Raw genomic sequence first — 17,827 nt, 5'->3', positions numbered from 1 at the left:
CCGAGTACAGACACGCTCCACACTCGGGAACTTAGCTGCGACCCCGTATCGCCTAAGTTAAAAACAACTCTTAGCGAATTGACTTTGATCTAGAAATCATATAATGCAGATACAACAAACATTCAACATGACAAGCATTGCATGACTTAAACCCTCTGCCGGACTCATCTAGTCTGACGGAGGCTCGGGTACTACACCCAGTGGGTGCACTTAGCGTGCCCCCACTAGAAGAGAAAAACAAAAAAGAAACATTCTGCTTGGTCAGGTCCACCAACAACATCCAAGTTCAACAGATTCAACAGATTCCAACCGACTACCAGCAGTCAGTCAGAGTCTCAAGATCATGTTGGTCACTCGGATCTACTTCAATTCTTAAGTTCACTCGGACGTACTACTCACCGGAATCGATCAGGGCGAATGATGAAGACTTCAATCAACGCATAATTTTGCAAGGCCCTGAAGCACGTTCAAGTTCGGTCTGCTGCTACAAGATTTACATCGACACCTTCACCACTCGGACCCTGATACATTCGGGGGCTAATGACGGGGATATAGCCCTAGGGTAGGGTCATAGGTCTGACCAATACGTCCTACCCAAGGGCACCTCATTATTAGTTTAAGGGTTACAAGGGAAATTTCTACTGGATCGTGACAACATCTAATCCACTCGGTACGGATCCACTCAGACAAGTACATTCCATCCACTCGGATGACAGTCAACCACTCGGCAGTATGACTCACTCGGTCATGCAAATACCAACAATCGGCAAGACATCTGTAGTGGGCTGACATTATGGCATCAATGCCCCATCTTGTAACATAAGAGGTGAGGAGGTGGCGCACTCTATATAAGCCACCCCCTCCACATAGCTAGAGACATCTTCTTCTTCTCCTGCTTCGGGCTCATTCTTTCCCTGGAGCTCTGGCTCTCTCTATACCATGTAACTCATGTCCATGACAGATAAAACAAAGCCTCTCCGGAGCACGAGACGTAGGGTTGTTATCTCCACTGTGAGAGACCCGAACTCGCTAAAACCACCGTGTCACCCATGTGCATCTTGATAGATCATGCTCCGTTATCCTACCCCCTTTCTATTGTCGGAATCGTTACCACGACACAAGTATTTCTACGAATACACAATTACTCACTAGCATGACTCTAATATCACATCTTCATGTCGCAAAACTATTGCAAGGAATCAAACATATCATATTCAGTGATCTACAAGTTTTATGTAGAATTTTATGACTAACCATGTGAATGACCAACTCCTATTAACTCTCTAAATAGGTATAAGTGAAGAATGAGAGTTTAATTATTTTTACAAAAGATATTCCCCTCTCTAACAAATATAAGTGAAGCAAAAGAGCATTCTACAAATGGCGGTTTTCTATGTGTAGGGAAACAGGAAATCCAAACTTCAAATGATATAAGTGAAGCACATGAAGCATTCTATAAAGCCACCAAGGGCTATCTCATGCCAGCATGGTGCATAAAAGAAAAAGGAAAAATAAACACAAAAGACACTCCAAGCATTTGCACATATCATGTGACGAATAAAAATATAGCTCCGAGTAAAATTACCGATAGATTGTAGACGAAATAGGGGATGCCTTCCGGGGCATCCCCAAGCTTAGACGCTTGAGTCTTCCTTGAATATTACCTTGGGGTGCCTTGGGCATCCCCAAGCTTAGGATCTTGCCTCTCCTTATTCCTTCATCCATCGTGGTTTCACCCAAAACTTGAAAACTTCAATCACACAAAACTCAACAAAACCTTTGTGAGATTCGTTAGTATAATAAAGTAAATCACCACTTTAAGTACTGTTGTAAACTCATTCCAAATTCATATTAGCATTATATCTACTGTAATCCAACTTTACCATGTTTCATACCCCCCGATACTACCCATAGATTCATCAAAATAAGAGAACAATGCATAGAAAACAGAATCTGCCAAAAACAGAACAGTCTGTAGTAACCTGACCACATACCATACTTCTGATACTCCAAAAATTCTGAACAATTACAACAATTAGGGCTATTTGCATATCAATCAGCATCAAAAATAATAAACTCAAAAGCTCTTTCTGGATAGGAATTTAAAATAATTTCGTGAGCACAAAGTTTCTGTCTTTTTCAGCATGATCAAACAACTATCACCCAAACTAATCTTAAAGGCTTTACTTGGCACATTATTTTTATAATAAAATGGAATTGTACAAGGGGATAATTATTTTTGCGAGAAACTTCCATGAAAAATTCTACATTGTTCCCATGAGCATGAACACAAGTGTTCAAGGTCGACCCTGACTTCCGCAATGCATCACCTTTCAACCGCTTCTCTTTTTGAAAAACTTTTAAGTTACCTCTATGTTTTTTTGTTTTTAAACTATATAAAAGCACTCAACAGAAATAAATGACTCTCTAAAACTTCTGGGTTGTCTCCCAGGCATCGCTTTCTTTAAAGCCATTAAGCTAGGCATAAAGTGCTCAAGTAATGGATCCATCCGGATCCCAAGGTATATCAAAGCCAATTTTAATCAACAATGATTTGTAATTTAGTAGTGAGCGCAAGGTAACATATATCATGAAATGACGAAGTCTAACTCTCTTCCTATGCAATGGCATGTCATAAAAGAACAATTCATGCACATCAAGTAAAGGCCAATACATAGCATATGCAGTTTCTTGCAATTTTATCGTATTGGAAACATAGAGAGGTGGAGATGTAGTTCCTCTCTCATAATAATTGCAAGTAGGAGCAGAAAGCACATGCATATTACGTTCATCAAAATCATCATGTGTAATAGTAGAAGGCAACCCATCTATGTAATCCCTAATAAGAGCAAACTTCTCCGATATAGTGTAGTTGGGAGAGTTCAAAAAGAGAATAGGACTATCATAAGTGGGTGCGATAGCAACAATTTCATGTTTAACATAAGGAACTATAGCAAGTTCATCTTCATAAGCATCATTCATATTGGCATCATGGCCACAAGCATAGCAAGCATCAAGTTCATCAAAAAGGGACATTTCAAACGAATCCAAGGGATCATAGCAATCAAAATAGCATTCATCCTTCGTTAAGAACGAAGGGAAATTAAACAATGTATGAGTTGAAGAGTTACTCTCATTAGAAGGTGGGCACGGGTAGCTAGTACGCTCTTCCTCCTTTTGTTCTTCGCTCTCCTCGTCATCTTTTTCATCTAACGAGCTCACAGTTTCAGCATTTTCTTCTTCCATAGTTTCCTGCAAAATATTAGTCTCTTCTTGGGAAGCGGAGAATTTCTCCATAAATCGATAAATATGGGAATTATAACCAAATTTTCAGATCGGTAAGCAACATCATCATTATCATCACACCCTTTAAACAGAGCTTCAATTTCATAAGCACCCATAAAAGCAACAAACTCTTCTATTTGTTCCACATCATAGTAATCATATATACCATTAGCATAAGAAGCCAAGGTTTCATTAGCATTAAATTTACAAGAAAAGGGAAGGTGTTTAGCCTTCATCCTAGAGCAACAAGTGATATCATATCTCGAGCATAGCTCCCAAGCATACCATTTCAACATATGAATTTGATCCCTTAATAGTTTCCCTTTTTGAGTCAAGCGATAATCCCTAAAGTATTCACATTGATCCAACGTGTATCCCATTATATAATTTAATGGGGTTTTCTCAGGATTATTAAAGAAGTGCATAATATTTTCCACATAACGAGCATCGAGGGTGAAAGGACGTGGATGTCGCCTAGAGGGGGGGTGCATAGGCGCTTTAAAATAATTACGGTTTAGGCTTGAACAAATGCTGAATAAAACTAACGTTTAATTTGTCAAGCACAAAACCTACAACAACTAGGCTCACCTATGTGCACCAACAACTTACGCTAAGCAAGATAAACAACTAAGTGATAGCAAGATATATGAAAATAAACAATATGGCTATCACAAAGTAAAGTGCATAAGTAAAGGGTTCGGGTAAGAGATAACCGAGGCACGGGGAGATGAGGATGTATCCCGAAGTTCACACCCTTGCGGATGCTAATCTCCGTTGGAGCGGTGTGGAGGCACAATGCTCCCCAAGATGCCACTAAGGCCACCGTAATCTCCTCACGCTCTCGCACAATGCAAGATGCCGTGATTCCACTAAGGGACCCTTGAGGGCGGTCACCGAACCCGTACAAATGGAAAACCTTGGGGGCGGTCACCGAACCCGTACAAATTGCTCAGGGCAATCTCCACAACCTAATTGGAGACCCCGACGCTTGCCCCTAGCTTTACACCACAATGATTGAGCTCCGAGGCACCACCAAGCTTCTTGGACACCAAAGCATCCACGAAGAACAATATCTAGGGTACTATGTACCAAAGGTAATAAGCTTCTCAACTTATCACTTCCACGTATCACCGTGGAGAACTCAAACTGATGCAACTAATGCAATGGCAAGAACACACGAAGTGGTCAAGTCCCTCACACTCAAATCCCTCCACAACAACAAAAGCTATGGAGAAATATGAGAGGAAGAACAAGGAGCTCACAAAGAACTCCAAGATCTAGATCCAAGGGGTTCCCCTCACATAGAGGAGAAAGGGATTGGTGGAGATGTGGATTTAGATCTCCTCTCTCTTTTCCCTCAAGAACAAGCAAGAATCATTGGAGGGATTGAGAGTTAGCAAGCTCTAAGAATGTCAACAATGGAGGTAGAACAAGAGCTCAACGGATGAATAAGACCAAGGGGGAAGAAGACCCCCTTTATATAGTGGGGGGGAGGAATCAGACCGTTACCCCCACTTACAGCCTGAGCCCAGCGGTACTACCGCAGGCTCCAGCGGTACTACCGCTGACCCTCCGGCGGTACTACCGCTGGCTGCAGCGGTACTACCGCTGACCCTCCAGCGGTACTATCGCTGGCTGCAGCGGTACTACCGCTGACCCCATGGTAGCGCTAAGATACTACCGGGCCAACCACCGCCAAGAAAGTCTTCGCAAAAAGTCCGACGCAGTACAACCGCAAATATGACGATACTAAAGTCCTCGAGCGGTACTACCGCTGACCAGGGGCGGTACTACCGCTGGGATAGCGGTACTACCGCTAGCTCTAGCGGTACTACCGCTCGCCACTGAAACAGCCATAACTTTCGCATACGAGCTCCGAATCGAGCAAACCCAAGCTTGTTGGATTCAGGATGACAAGAGCTATCCAAACAGCATAGTAGTGTTGTGTCATACTTCATTATTGCCTTGTTGGATTCAGGGAAAAATCTGCTTTCCGCAAAATAGCATAGTAGTGTTGTGTCGTACTTCATTATTGCCTTGTTACATATCATGGGTTGCTTGTGAGTACATTCAAAGTACCCATTGGCCTGCCACCTATTATTTAACTCGCCAGGCATGGAAGAACATGAGTTTGGAGAAGAGTTCGCCGGTGACGAACATGCGAACCAGGACGCTTCTGAGTTAGAATGCCTGTAGGTTAAGGCAGATGGCATGGGTTCACACTTTCAACCAAGATATCCGTTGTTAGTTTGTGCTTGGTGTGTCGGCCTTCTAGTCCTTATCTATGTAATGGCTTGGCCTTAATGGCCTTTATTTGTATTAGACGGTATGTATGGATGCAAGACTCGTTTTATTGAGCTTCTGTGTGTTCATTGAGCATTGATCTCTGGGATCATTGTACACGTGCATTCGGTGATCACGACTTATAAGTCAGGGTCCTCACATAGTGCATCTTAAGTACACACGGTGTTTTGTCCGACTAGTACAGGTTTGCAAGCATGACATGGCCTTTGGATATAAATCTCTAAATAGTGTCATCGTCGCGTCGTAGCATTCTCTGTCCAAGTTGAATTGAGCCTTGAGGGCCATTACTTGTGCGATGGTGATAACCCACAAGTGTAGGGGATCGCAACAGTCTTCGCGGGTAAGATAACCCAATTTATTGATTCGACACAAGGGGAGCCAAAGAATATTTATAAGCTTTAACAGTTGAGTTGTCAATTCAACTACACCTGAAAGATACTTGCTTGGCAATGAAATATTAGTAGCAACGGTGATATAGAAGTGAGGGTGGCAATGGAAATAATGGTGGCAAAGCAACGTAAGTAAAACAACAAAAGCAAAGCAACTTGTAACCAGCAGGATTAAAACACTGTAGGCTAGGGAGATGGATGGTTGGTCATGGATGAGAGATATCATGTATTTAAGTTGGGGCAAGGCACATAGAAAAGTAATGATCATCTAGGAAAATATCAAACATTAGGCATGTATCCCAAGGTAGTCGTGCGTGCTTGCAATAAGAACTTGCACACCATCTTTTGTCCTACCATCCCGCTACCAACGGGGCCAAAAGGAACTTATGGAGATTAAGGTGCTCCTGTCAAAGAGCACCGGAACAAAGCATTAACAATCAATGGATACATGGAATCCTCAAATTATAGTCTATCCCCTTTGGTGTCCCAAGTTGTCATCATTGGGATCGCCGATTCCGGACTACAATAGGTGCATACAACTCATAGATAGGATCAAGAACACAAATATATTCATGGAAAAATAATGGGTTCATATCTGAAATCATGGCACTCGGGCCCAAAGTGACAAGCATTAAGAGCAACAAGTAGTAGCAAAGATGATAAACACCATAGTAGATGATAGGCAACATGCCCCCAACAAACTGACGAACTCTTACATGATCTAACTCATCCAATCCCTACCATCCACTTCACCTACAGCAGGGAATTACTCACACATGAAAGTGGAAGTCATGGAAGGGGATGGAGTGGCGATGGTGATGACAATGGCGATAATTTCCCCTCTCTGGAGGCCAAGGCAGCCTCCAGATTAGCTCTCTCGGAGAAGAACCGAGGGTGACGGCTGCTCCGCGTTGAGAATTGGCAAAACGACTTCTGTTCTGGGGTTTCTCCATCTCGGGTAAAAATATGAGCCAAGTTAGGGCACCAGAGGGGGTGGGCCCCACCCAGGCGGCCTCCTTGCGCGGCCAGGGGGCAGGCCGCGCCACCAGGTCGCCTGGAGGCCTGGTGACCCCCCTCTGGCCCATCTTCTGGTCAAGGGTTCCTCCTGGTGCGTGTATTTTCTCTATTTTTGTTGGAATTTTCCGGGACACCTAAAAATCCATTTTCCTACACACAAGAAAACCATACAGGCAGCTCTACTTAAAATAGTGTCAGTCCGGGTTAGTCTCGTTCAAATCATGCAAGAATGAGGCCAAAACAATAGCAAAAGTGTTTGGAAAAGTCGGTACGTTTGAGACGTATCAACTCCCCCAAGCTTAGCATATTGCTTGTCCTCAAGCAATTCAGTTCAACGAACTGGACACGACAAAGAAAACTTTGACAAACTATTTTGCTTTATTAGATGTATATAAGCATGTACTACGAACAAGTCCAACAAGTATTGGAGCAATGCTACAAAGACAATGCACGAAGCAATCCTTCGATCATGTGAAGAGTTTCAAACAACTAAGAATAAATAATATGCAACTAAAAATCATGACGAGATCACAATGCACATGACTTGGACATACTAGAGTGGTATCTCGCTAGCCCCCATGAGTGAAGCAAAACATAAATGCAGACGCTCCTTCGGAGTCTTAAAGGAGACTAGAAAAAAATATTTCAGAATGAGTAATATCACAATCATGCAGAAGACAATGTGGTACTTTGGGACAATTCACATTACACTCAGAATGACAATTATGCTCTCAATAGTTGGTGCTTTGAAGAAAGAAGGTGAAGACTCTCGAACCGTGGCTTTTGATGGCAAGGTTGAAAACCCGTGGCTGGAAGCAAAGACTAAACAGGTACCATAGCTCGCGGTTTTGAAAACAAAGATAAAATGCTTTTAGGAGTGTAACTTCCCAGTCAAAGGTAGACGGTAAAGGTTCTCAATATCTTCCATACCAACCATATCAATGACGGTTCCCATGATTTTTGTGCTTACACTCCCCCTCCACCACTTCTTACACATGCCATGGCTAGCCGCATTCACGGGTGCCCTCCATACAATCTCAAGCCAGGGGGTGTAAGTTTATTTTTTTATAAACCAATTAGAACTGGCCATTCTCCAAACCAACCTCTGCCTCTTAAATTTGACTAGAATAAACTTGGTCAAGGAGTAAAATATTTTTAGCATGGAAGATATTGGTTGCCCCTAACGCTCCATGAGCTTGTACGGGTACAAAAAGAGAAGTGCATTTGAATAGTTTTTGAGATGGTACAAGAAAGTCTTTGTTAGGATGGCTGGTAAATACCATATATAGGAAGGTATGGTGGACTCATATGGCGCAACTTGTTTCAAGGATTTTGGATGCACAAGCAATCAGTCCGCTTAGTACATGCGAAGGCTAGCAAAAGACGGGGAAGCGACCAACTAGAGAGCAATAACGGTCATAATCATGCAGAGCGACAAAGCAACATTGAATCGGGCATGATAGTGATATAACTACTCTGAAATAAAAACATCATCAAGGCTTGATAGACTTCTAGTCATAAACACGTGTAAGCATGTGCCAAGTCAACCCAAAAACTCTCCGAAGGGAAATACCACTTCAATATGCCAAACCATGAACAATGCAATGCATGCAAATCATTTCAATAACACATTATGCACTCCAGCTATTTGAGACTAGTCACAAAGAAAGCATGAACTACTGGGAAAGCATTGTAAACGTAGCACTATGTCGCTACAAGATGGTCTCTAGATCATAAGTACAGGCATATGTACAAAAGTAGAAACAAATAGAGTTCATACCGGCTTTCCTTGTTGTATCCCTTCCGTTGATCTTCGTCATTATTGCATCGTCACTTGCACGATAGAACGTAGAAAGATATAATCAAGTGCAATTGCAACCATGGACGTGAGATGAATTTCTACAAACAAAGCAAACTAAAGAGAGAAAGGAAATCCTTTTGCATTTTCCAAAGGTTAAACGAAAGAAAAATAAAAGAGAAGTCTTTTTGTTGTTTTTGCAAAGAAAGAACAAAGAAGAACGGGCAAAAACTCCGAAAAGATTAAAAAGGAAACCACAGATGATACAATGAAAGGGGAGAAGGGTACATACTCCCCCAAGCTTAGGCTTTTGGCCTAAGTTGGGCTTGGCTACTGCGGGCTCCAGGAGCTCCCTCCATCTCCGGGGTGGTACTGGTAGTTGATGTCTACGCATGCTTCTATTCTTGTAGACTATGTTGGGCCTCCATGCGCAGACGTTTGTAGGACAGCAACAATTTCCCTCAAGTGTCTGACCTAAGGTTTATCGTCGAACTCACGGAAGTAAAGGTTGAAGATGGTCTATCTCAAGCAACCCTACAATTAAGAAACAAGAAGTCTCTTGTGTCCCCAACACACCTAATACAATGGTAAATTGTATAGGTGCACTAGTTCAGCAGAGAGATGGTAAAATATGGGTGATAGGTGTGGCAAAGCAAGGTAATATAAATTTGTAATAAAAATTACAGCAAGGTAGCAAGTGACAAAATTGAGCATAAACGGTGTAACAATGGTGAGAAACAAGGCCTAGGCTTCATACTTTCACTAGTGGCAACTCCCAACAACATTAACATAGTCTAATCACATGATATTTCCACTAAAATATGCAATGGTGACGTACTCGGAGGTCATTCCTTTGTGATCAAGAGAGGAAGAGAATTATGTAGGGCTACAAAAGCACACCTCAGAGTTCGTAGTTCTCATCTATGGATTTCCCAATGTCACCGCGACCATCCAAAGAGAGTACCACAATCACCACAACGTATCTCAAGGATAGCCAAAGACAAGCACCAACAGACTCTCAATCTTCAATCAATTCACAAAAGAGGAAATCACTCATGAAAATATTCTTCTAATCCATGTCCAATAGACCGTTGTCACCATGGTCTCGGGGATTATACTAGATAAGATCAAGTGAGTACATCAATCCAATACATAGAAGAAGGGGAAACATCATGGGATCACCCTAGATTAACATAGCCTATGATCACAATCAAGATCACATCATGAGAGAGAGAATTAACCACATAGCTATTGTAGAAGTCCTCAGCCCCGAGGAGGAACTACTCCCGCTTCATGGAGGGAGGAAGCAACGTCGACGGAGATAAATCCAGGGGCACTTCCCCGTCCCGGTAGGGTGCCAGCATAGGAATTCTGGTCCCCTGAAACTTTTTGGTGATGGCGGCGGAGATCGGAATTGCTTCTGGAGAAAAGGGTTCCGAAATTAGGATTTCCTCCACGGGGGTAAACATAGGAGCCAAGGTAGGGCACCAGAGGGGGTGGGCCCCACCCAGGCAGCCTCCTCCCACGGCCAGGGGCAGGCCACGCCACCAGGGTGTCTGGAGGCCTCGTAGCCCCCCTCTGGACCTCCTTCGGCCGTCTGGAGTCTTCTGGAACGCTGATTTTTTATATATTTTTTGTGGAATTTTTCGGGCAGTGTAAATATGGGTATAAATCTGCAATTCACAGACATCAGCACACATATATTAGCACTGGGTGCACTGAGTTAGTAGGTTATTCCAAATATGTTGAAAAAGGTATGAAAGTGTACAAAACACATAGCAATATCACCCAAAACTTGCATGGAGCAAGCAGAAATTATAGATACGTTTGGGACGTATCAACATCCCCAAGCTTAATTCCTGCTCGTCCTCGAGTAGGTAAATGATAACAAGCATAATTTCTGTGGTGACATGCTAACACACATATAAGAACTTCAAAGTAAAGCAATTAAGATATGCAATTCAAGTCAAGACAATAACACGCAAGAGTCTATATGTAGTATTGAAACTAGCAAAGTAAGAACATAAAGGTGCAAGAGCTCTCACTATCCGTGACGCGAATGTCTCCAAATGGTGTTTGCGTGCAAGAAGTAGGAGATGGGTTTAGAGCATAAAAAATATTATATAGTTTAATTGAGAACTCAATCTACTAAAACTTCACACTTGGTCTCCTTCTGAATCTTATTTTGACTCATCCCCAGACCACTAGTCAGGCACAAGTCAAAATGATCCTCTCCCTTTCGACTTTGAGAACTCATGCAATGGATGAGCGCAAGCAAGATATGTTGGCACTTAGGGTGGCAAAGAGAATAATGATGGGGAAGGTAGACAAAGAAGGTGTGAAAGGCTCACATCAATGAGGACAACCATAGGCAAGAGAAAGCAAAATGATAGATATGATGTGAGGAGTAGGGATTACCATGCAACAGATGCACATATGAGCTAAGATAACCTCTCTAATGGAACTAGTGGGGGTGCATCCAACTTGCTTGCTCATGAAGACCTAGAGCTCATTTGAGGAGGCTCATCATTGGAATATACAAAGCCAAGTTCTATAGTGTAAGGGTCCCCACATAGTTATGCATGAATGATAATCTCTATGGAGTACAAATATGATAATGGAGTACGAGTGTGGAACTTTCAAAGGGAATAGTAGTGTTGCCCCCTTCTCTCTTTTTATTTCTTTCCCTTTTATATTTTGTGGCCTCCTTGGCTCTTTCTATTTATCTCTCATTTGTCCTCTTTGGGATCTTTTCATGTGTTCTCTTTTGGGATCTTTTAATTTGTCCTCTTTGGGATATTTTCCTCACTTAAGGGCAACACTCTATATTTTACAAGAAATAAGAAAGAAGATCTTCACACTTTATAAGAAGTACTCAACATAAAGATAAATGAAAACTATCATGATGTATGAAAATGTATGCCTCTGCCAGTGTAGCAGGATATGCAATGATACTAGCGCATCATGTAGCAATAATAAGGGCAAAGCCAAACTAGCATGTGGCTCCTCGATCAAGAAAAAGCATGTATGACATGAAGATCAAGTCATGAGATGGTGGATGTTGCATGGCAATGTATCTCGGAAAGACTATGGAAATGCCTTGATAGGTAGGTATGGTGGCTGTTTTGAGGAAGGATATAATGAGCTTATGATGACAGAGCGTATCATGCCAAGGGTTTGAATGCACCAGCGAAGTATGCACCAACTCTCAAGATGAGAAAGGGCAATGCAAGGTACCGAAGAGGCTAGCAAAATATGGATGGTGGAAGAGCCAACAATTGAATACTCGCATTAGTCCGAACAACTCATGCACTTATTATCGGTAACTCTCTATCTAGTCAGGAGATTCACAAAGAGACAAGTATCCCAAGAAAGAGTGTTTGGGGGTTTGGTTATCCTTGCGCATCCTCGACCCATGATAACGTGAGGGTACTCTATATATTCCAACCCCTCCAGAGGTTAGAGATCCATCTAGTAGCTAGAGTTCTCAACTAATTTTTTGTAGTTTTTGAAAATACACACGGATTTTCCAAAATACGAGACCTATCACTAATAGGCTCATGCTCTTGACACCAAAAGTCCAAACATTACTCAAATCAATACCTCAAAACTATTGCAAGTTACTACTATACTTAAATAGCAACCTCAGTTACCTACTCATGCAAGACACACGACTCAGTGCAGCAAGCCAACTCTCTAAACAAGATAAGCATGATAACTCAAGAGAGTTCCAAAAGCATCTAAATAAAATCTCTTAAAAAGATAAAGCGTGAAAACTAAGAGCTAAGCATGACAACAGCTATGAAAAGATAAAGACCACACAAAAAGATAAGCAAGAAAACCTATGTTGTGTTCTATGGTGGAGTGGAGCGTGTTTCTCCCCCCAAACAAAGAAGGCTAGGGTCCAACTTGTTATGAACAACAAGCAAAAACTAAAATAAACTAAAAAGTAAAGAGTGAGACGCTCCAAGCATAGCACATAACATATGAAGTGATAAAAGTATAGCATGGAGAAGGACGAACTGATGATTGTTGATGGAGAAGGGGATGCACGGGAGTATCCCCAAGCTTAGACACTTGAGTGTCCTTGGATAATTCTTGGGGGTAAATGGGGGCATCCCCAAGCTTGAGCGTTTGACACTCCTGGATCTTCTTTCATCATCTTCCATCGCATACTTGAAAACTCCCTTCATACGAAACTCATCATAAGCTGATTAGAGTGGTTAGTACCCATAATAAAAATAAATTTTTTCCACTGGAAATAAAGATTTTCATGAAGAGATACTGTTTCTCAAGATTGCCAAAAAGTTTTTTGCAAAACGATGAAAACGCAAAACGTGGCAGAATCTGTGAAAAACAGACGAGCAGGTAGTAAATAATTATTTCAGGGCACTTCTGCAACTCAAATCAAAAAACTCAGAACAGACGCCAAACTCTTCTTCGGAACCCCTACCCCTTCCCCCCTTCGTTGGTGCATTCGTGCTAGCTAGGCCCTATGGTGGCATGAAGGGAGGAATGAGATAAGGTGGGGGGAGTCGCCGACTAGGGTTCCCTCCTGATCACATGCAGTGGTGGTGGACGGGGGAGTTTTCTGAGATCAACCTGAAATACAATGTATACAAAATAGCACAACACAAATAAATAAGATGTGAACTAATCTGTTGGTGGATGGTTGGGAATACGATGATATCTTCAATCCACGAAAGTTCAAGTCATCGCATTTACGTGAATTTATTTCACACTTTCGACGGTGTTCGTTCAATGGAAAGAGACGTTTTTTAGACCGTAAGGCGTTTGTGGTGACTTTGAAAAACCATAAAATGTTACGTTGGGTCAGTTTCTCAAATGTGCTTATGAGGATACCATGCATGTATCAGAATATATGCTTGTGCATGTGAACGATTTTAAATGTACTGTATTAAAAGAAAGCGCTGCCCAAAGCTAATTTGTACACATGGCAGCCGCAGCAAAGCGAGAAATAAAAATGCATTAAACGAAGGGAATAAGAATACTACTGAAATTGCCAGGTAATGGCAACCACCACGCGACCTTTGTCCGTTCCTCTCCTCTCTACTCTGCTCCGGGGGTAGTATTTGAACGGAACCCCCGTTGCCACTTCAAATCAGACCCGCAATCGACCACACTCCACCTCGCGATGCCGCTCCTCCTCCTCCTCCTGATGCTGCTCGCCGCCGGCGCGGCGGGGGCAGAGTCGGCGACCCCTTCGCTTCCCATCGGCGTCAACTACGGCGCAAACGCCGACAACCTCCCCTCCCCGACCTCCGTCGCCACCTTCCTCGCCACCAAGACCACCATCAACCGCGTCAAGCTCTTCGATGCCAACCCGGTCTTCATCTCCGCCTTTGCCGGCACGCCCATCTCCCTCGTCGTCTCCCTCCCCAACTCCGCCCTCCCCGCCCTCGCCGACAAGGCCACCGGCCTCGACGCCGCGCGGTCCTGGATCCGCGCGAACCTTTCCCCCTACGTCCCCGCCACCAACGTCACCCTCCTCCTCGCCGGCAACGAGATCCTCCTCTCCACCGACACCAACCTCATCCTCTCCCTCCTCCCCGCCATGCGCCGCCTTGCGCAGGCCCTCAAGGCCGAGGGCCTCACCGGCGTCCGCGTCACCACCCCGCACTACCTCGGCATCCTCGCCCCCTCGGACGGCATCCCCTCCAACGCCACATTCCGGGCGGGTTACAACACCAAGCTGTTCCCGGCCTTGCTCCAGTTCCACCGCGACACCGGGTCGCCCTTCATGGTGAACCCTTACCCCTACTTCAGCTACCGGCCGGAGACGCTCAACTACGCGCTCTTCCGCCCCAACAGCGGCATCTACGACCCCGCAACGAAGCTCAACTACACCAGCATGTTCGATGCCCAGATGGACGCAATCTACACCGCCATGAAGAAGCTCGGCTACGGAGACGTCGACATCGCCGTCGGGGAGGCCGGATGGCCCACCCAGGCCGAGCCCGGGCAGATTGGCGTCGGGGTGCAGGAGGCGAGGGACTTCAACGAGGGCATGATTCGGGTGTGCAGCAGCGGTAAGGGCACGCCGCTCATGCCCAACAGGACATTCGAGACCTACCTCTTCTCCCTCTTCGACGAGAACCAAAAACCTGGGCCAATCGCCGAAAGGCACTTTGGCCTCTTCAACCCGGACTTCACGCCCGTCTACGACCTCGGACTCCTCCGGGACGGCTCGGTACGCAGTACTGCTCTTTTCCCCCCTGATCCATAATTATGAACCTTTATCTGTCTGTTTTGTGTCCTCAAATTTATCAAATTTATGTTTACGGAGGGAGTAGTTGATAGTGATTGGTTGATTGCATCCCATAATTTGTCTGGCCGTGTCTTACAATCGTGATTTTATGAATTATTATTTCTGCAGACAATGTGGTTTTGAACTATTATATCAAATTCAGTATTTTACATGGAGCAAAAAAAAAAAAAACCAGGGACATGAACAAATGAACATTCGGTGTCAAAGAGTAGTAGTAGCACTTCTAATCCTAGTACTACTGGCCGACTTGAATGCTAAGGTGGTCCTCCATTCACACTGCATTTGTCAAAGACTCTAAGGTGATGTGTGTGGACCGGCTTCTTCTGGAAACGGCTGCTTGCTTGCGTTTCCGACTTTTGCTCCTATCCCCTGCATTATCTGCTTGCCCAAACGGCTGCCTTTCTTGACGGATCCAGTATGACAGCAGGCGTGTGTTGATAGCAGCCTTGGACACGTCTGGTAGTATTTCTGGACGCGCTTGGGCGGGGCGGGGTGGGGCCACCGCCAAAACTCTGACATAGATCCATATGCTCATGTTTGATAGTTATTCGCTGCTGCTGCAAATGTACCAGTAAGCTTGCACCGGCCAATTCCGAGTTACATTAACAAATATTAGTACAGTACATGCTAAAAGCCTGATATTTGAATTGGATATCAGAATAAATGGTTTGGTGGATTATATCAACTGGTAGTATTTTTTATTAGGCTACGTTCTAAATTCCGAATCATCACGTCAAGGGCTTCTTTGTGTTAATTTCATTTCTTCAAAGGAAAAGATGTCACCTTGAACCTTTTCTAACTGAAGCTACCTTGAAGCAAAGGAGGTGGGGGTTTAAGATTCTGGTGGTCTTGTGTCTCAAGTTTTAACTAGAAGCTATACCTTTGAACTTGCTATCTTGTATGGTTTACTGAGATGCCTGCCTATGGTCTAAATGACAGGATAGCGCATACATCTGTATGCCTGCCTGTAGGTTCAGATAACAGATGGAGCTTTGCTTGATTTGGCGTCATCCCCTTGCCGTCGCATCCTATACTCCTGCGCGTGCATCTGTTCTGCTTCAGCAGCATTACTGTTGTGGACTTGTGGTGTGCATGTGGATTAGGCTCTCGCATCAAAGGAAGGAAGCAGCCATTAGCTGGCTGCTTTTTCGGATGCAGCTAAAGTAGACCATTGGAGGAGATGGGGCTGTCTGCATTAACTGTTTTTTAGCATACTCATTGATTCGGCCTACCGGCTAGTGTGCGTTAACAATCTTAGGAAGAAAACCAATTTGAACTGGCCCTGCTTTGGACGGTGCCAGCACAGAGAACATGTGCTTTGGACAGGGCAGAGAACATGTGCTTGTTCTCAGTCAGTACTCAGTAGTCTGCACCATCCAGTATTGTAATTCAGTTCAGAATTTGGATTAACTAGGAATTTATTTTTGTTGGATGTTGTTGTTTAACTGTACCGTCAGGTGTAGTTGCTGTTTATTTATGCTGACAATTCTGATGCTTAGATTCGTCGCTCCTGTACTATAACCTGACTTACCAGGTGCCGTTATGTTGTTTTGCATTGCAGTCTCTTGCTCCAACCCCTTCACCCAATCCGAGCCCTAAGCCCTCGCCGTCGGGAGGCGGGAAGTGGTGCGTTGCCAAGGACGGCGCCAACGGGACGGACCTGCAGAACAACATCAACTACGCCTGCGGCTTCGTAGACTGCAAGGCGATACAGAGCGGCGGCGCCTGCTTCAGCCCCAACAGCTTGCAGTCTCATGCGTCGTACGTGATGAACGCCTACTACCAGGCCAACGGCCACACCGACTCGGCGTGCGACTTCAAGGGCACCGGCGTCGTCACGTCCAGCGACCCCAGTAAGCCCATATGACAGTCTGTGATGTTTCTGAACCTGGCTGAGTGTACGTGGTGTCGGAGCTGATGATGGCACCCTTGTATTTGTATGTGTTGCAGGTTACGGGGGTTGCAAGTACGTCTCCTGACGGTACGCAGCAAGCTACGGCAGTACGAGGGCGGGGGCGCCAGCCTTCAGCCCACTACCATCTCCATCTCGGAGCCGCGGTGGCGGCAGCGACGGAGGACTGCTGATACTGCCGGGCTTGCGCCATGTTCTTCTATACTCGTGTCTGACAGCCATGCTTCTTCTTCCTTTCTAGTCATAAATATAAATATCAATCATCGCCTCTTAGCTTAGCGCAGACAGGCGGCTGTAGCGTGATGTTGGGCCGTATTGCATTGAACCGCATTAATTTATTTTTCGTTCTCTTCTGTGGTTGTCATTGCATTTCATGTAGAAAATACAATAAACGAATAGAGGTAGCCTTGGTATGTATGTGTACTCTGTGATCATTTTGGTTGTTTGAATCGTATAATCTGCGTGCAGAACATGGCAGATCCTCAAAGCCAGTCGTTAGGCCAACTCCAACGCGGCGATTATGAATAGTGCCAGCTTTCAGGCTCATCTGAGTTTGTCTTTTTTAATCCGTTACGTACAGTTTGAATTAGGAGCTGGAACTTTTTAACCTTATCGACACACATGAATTACGTGCAATTGTTTGTAGAATTTTTGAACAAGATAGATCCTATACAAGTCTTCCCGACAAAAACACCCAACCCGACGATCCATTTGATCTGTTTGTATTTGTTTGAATCTGTACGGACAAAAACGCCGAACGATTTGTTTGGATCTTTGTCGGACAAAAACGCCTAACCCAACGACCCATTTGATCTGCTTGTATTTATTTGGAT

The 17,827-nt window shown here is 44.2% G+C and overlaps 1 protein-coding gene across 1 annotated transcript; it reads left to right on the top strand.

Moving 5' to 3' along the window:
- Positions 1 to 13,872: 13,872 nt before the first annotated feature.
- On the top strand, positions 13,873 to 17,411 carry LOC123448265 (glucan endo-1,3-beta-glucosidase). Its single transcript, XM_045125100.1, has 3 exons — positions 13,873 to 15,004; positions 16,644 to 16,935; positions 17,033 to 17,411. Exons 1-3 carry the CDS (start codon positions 13,949 to 13,951, stop codon positions 17,059 to 17,061), a joined length of 1,377 nt encoding a protein of 458 aa, XP_044981035.1. The 5' UTR covers positions 13,873 to 13,948; the 3' UTR covers positions 17,062 to 17,411.
- The last annotated feature ends 416 nt before the right edge of the window (positions 17,412 to 17,827 follow it).

The sequence above is a fragment of the Hordeum vulgare genome, chromosome 4H (genome assembly GCF_904849725.1).
Source record: "Hordeum vulgare subsp. vulgare chromosome 4H, MorexV3_pseudomolecules_assembly, whole genome shotgun sequence".
NCBI lineage: Eukaryota > Viridiplantae > Streptophyta > Magnoliopsida > Poales > Poaceae > Hordeum > Hordeum vulgare.
This window is presented reverse-complemented; position numbering and strand designations above follow the sequence as displayed.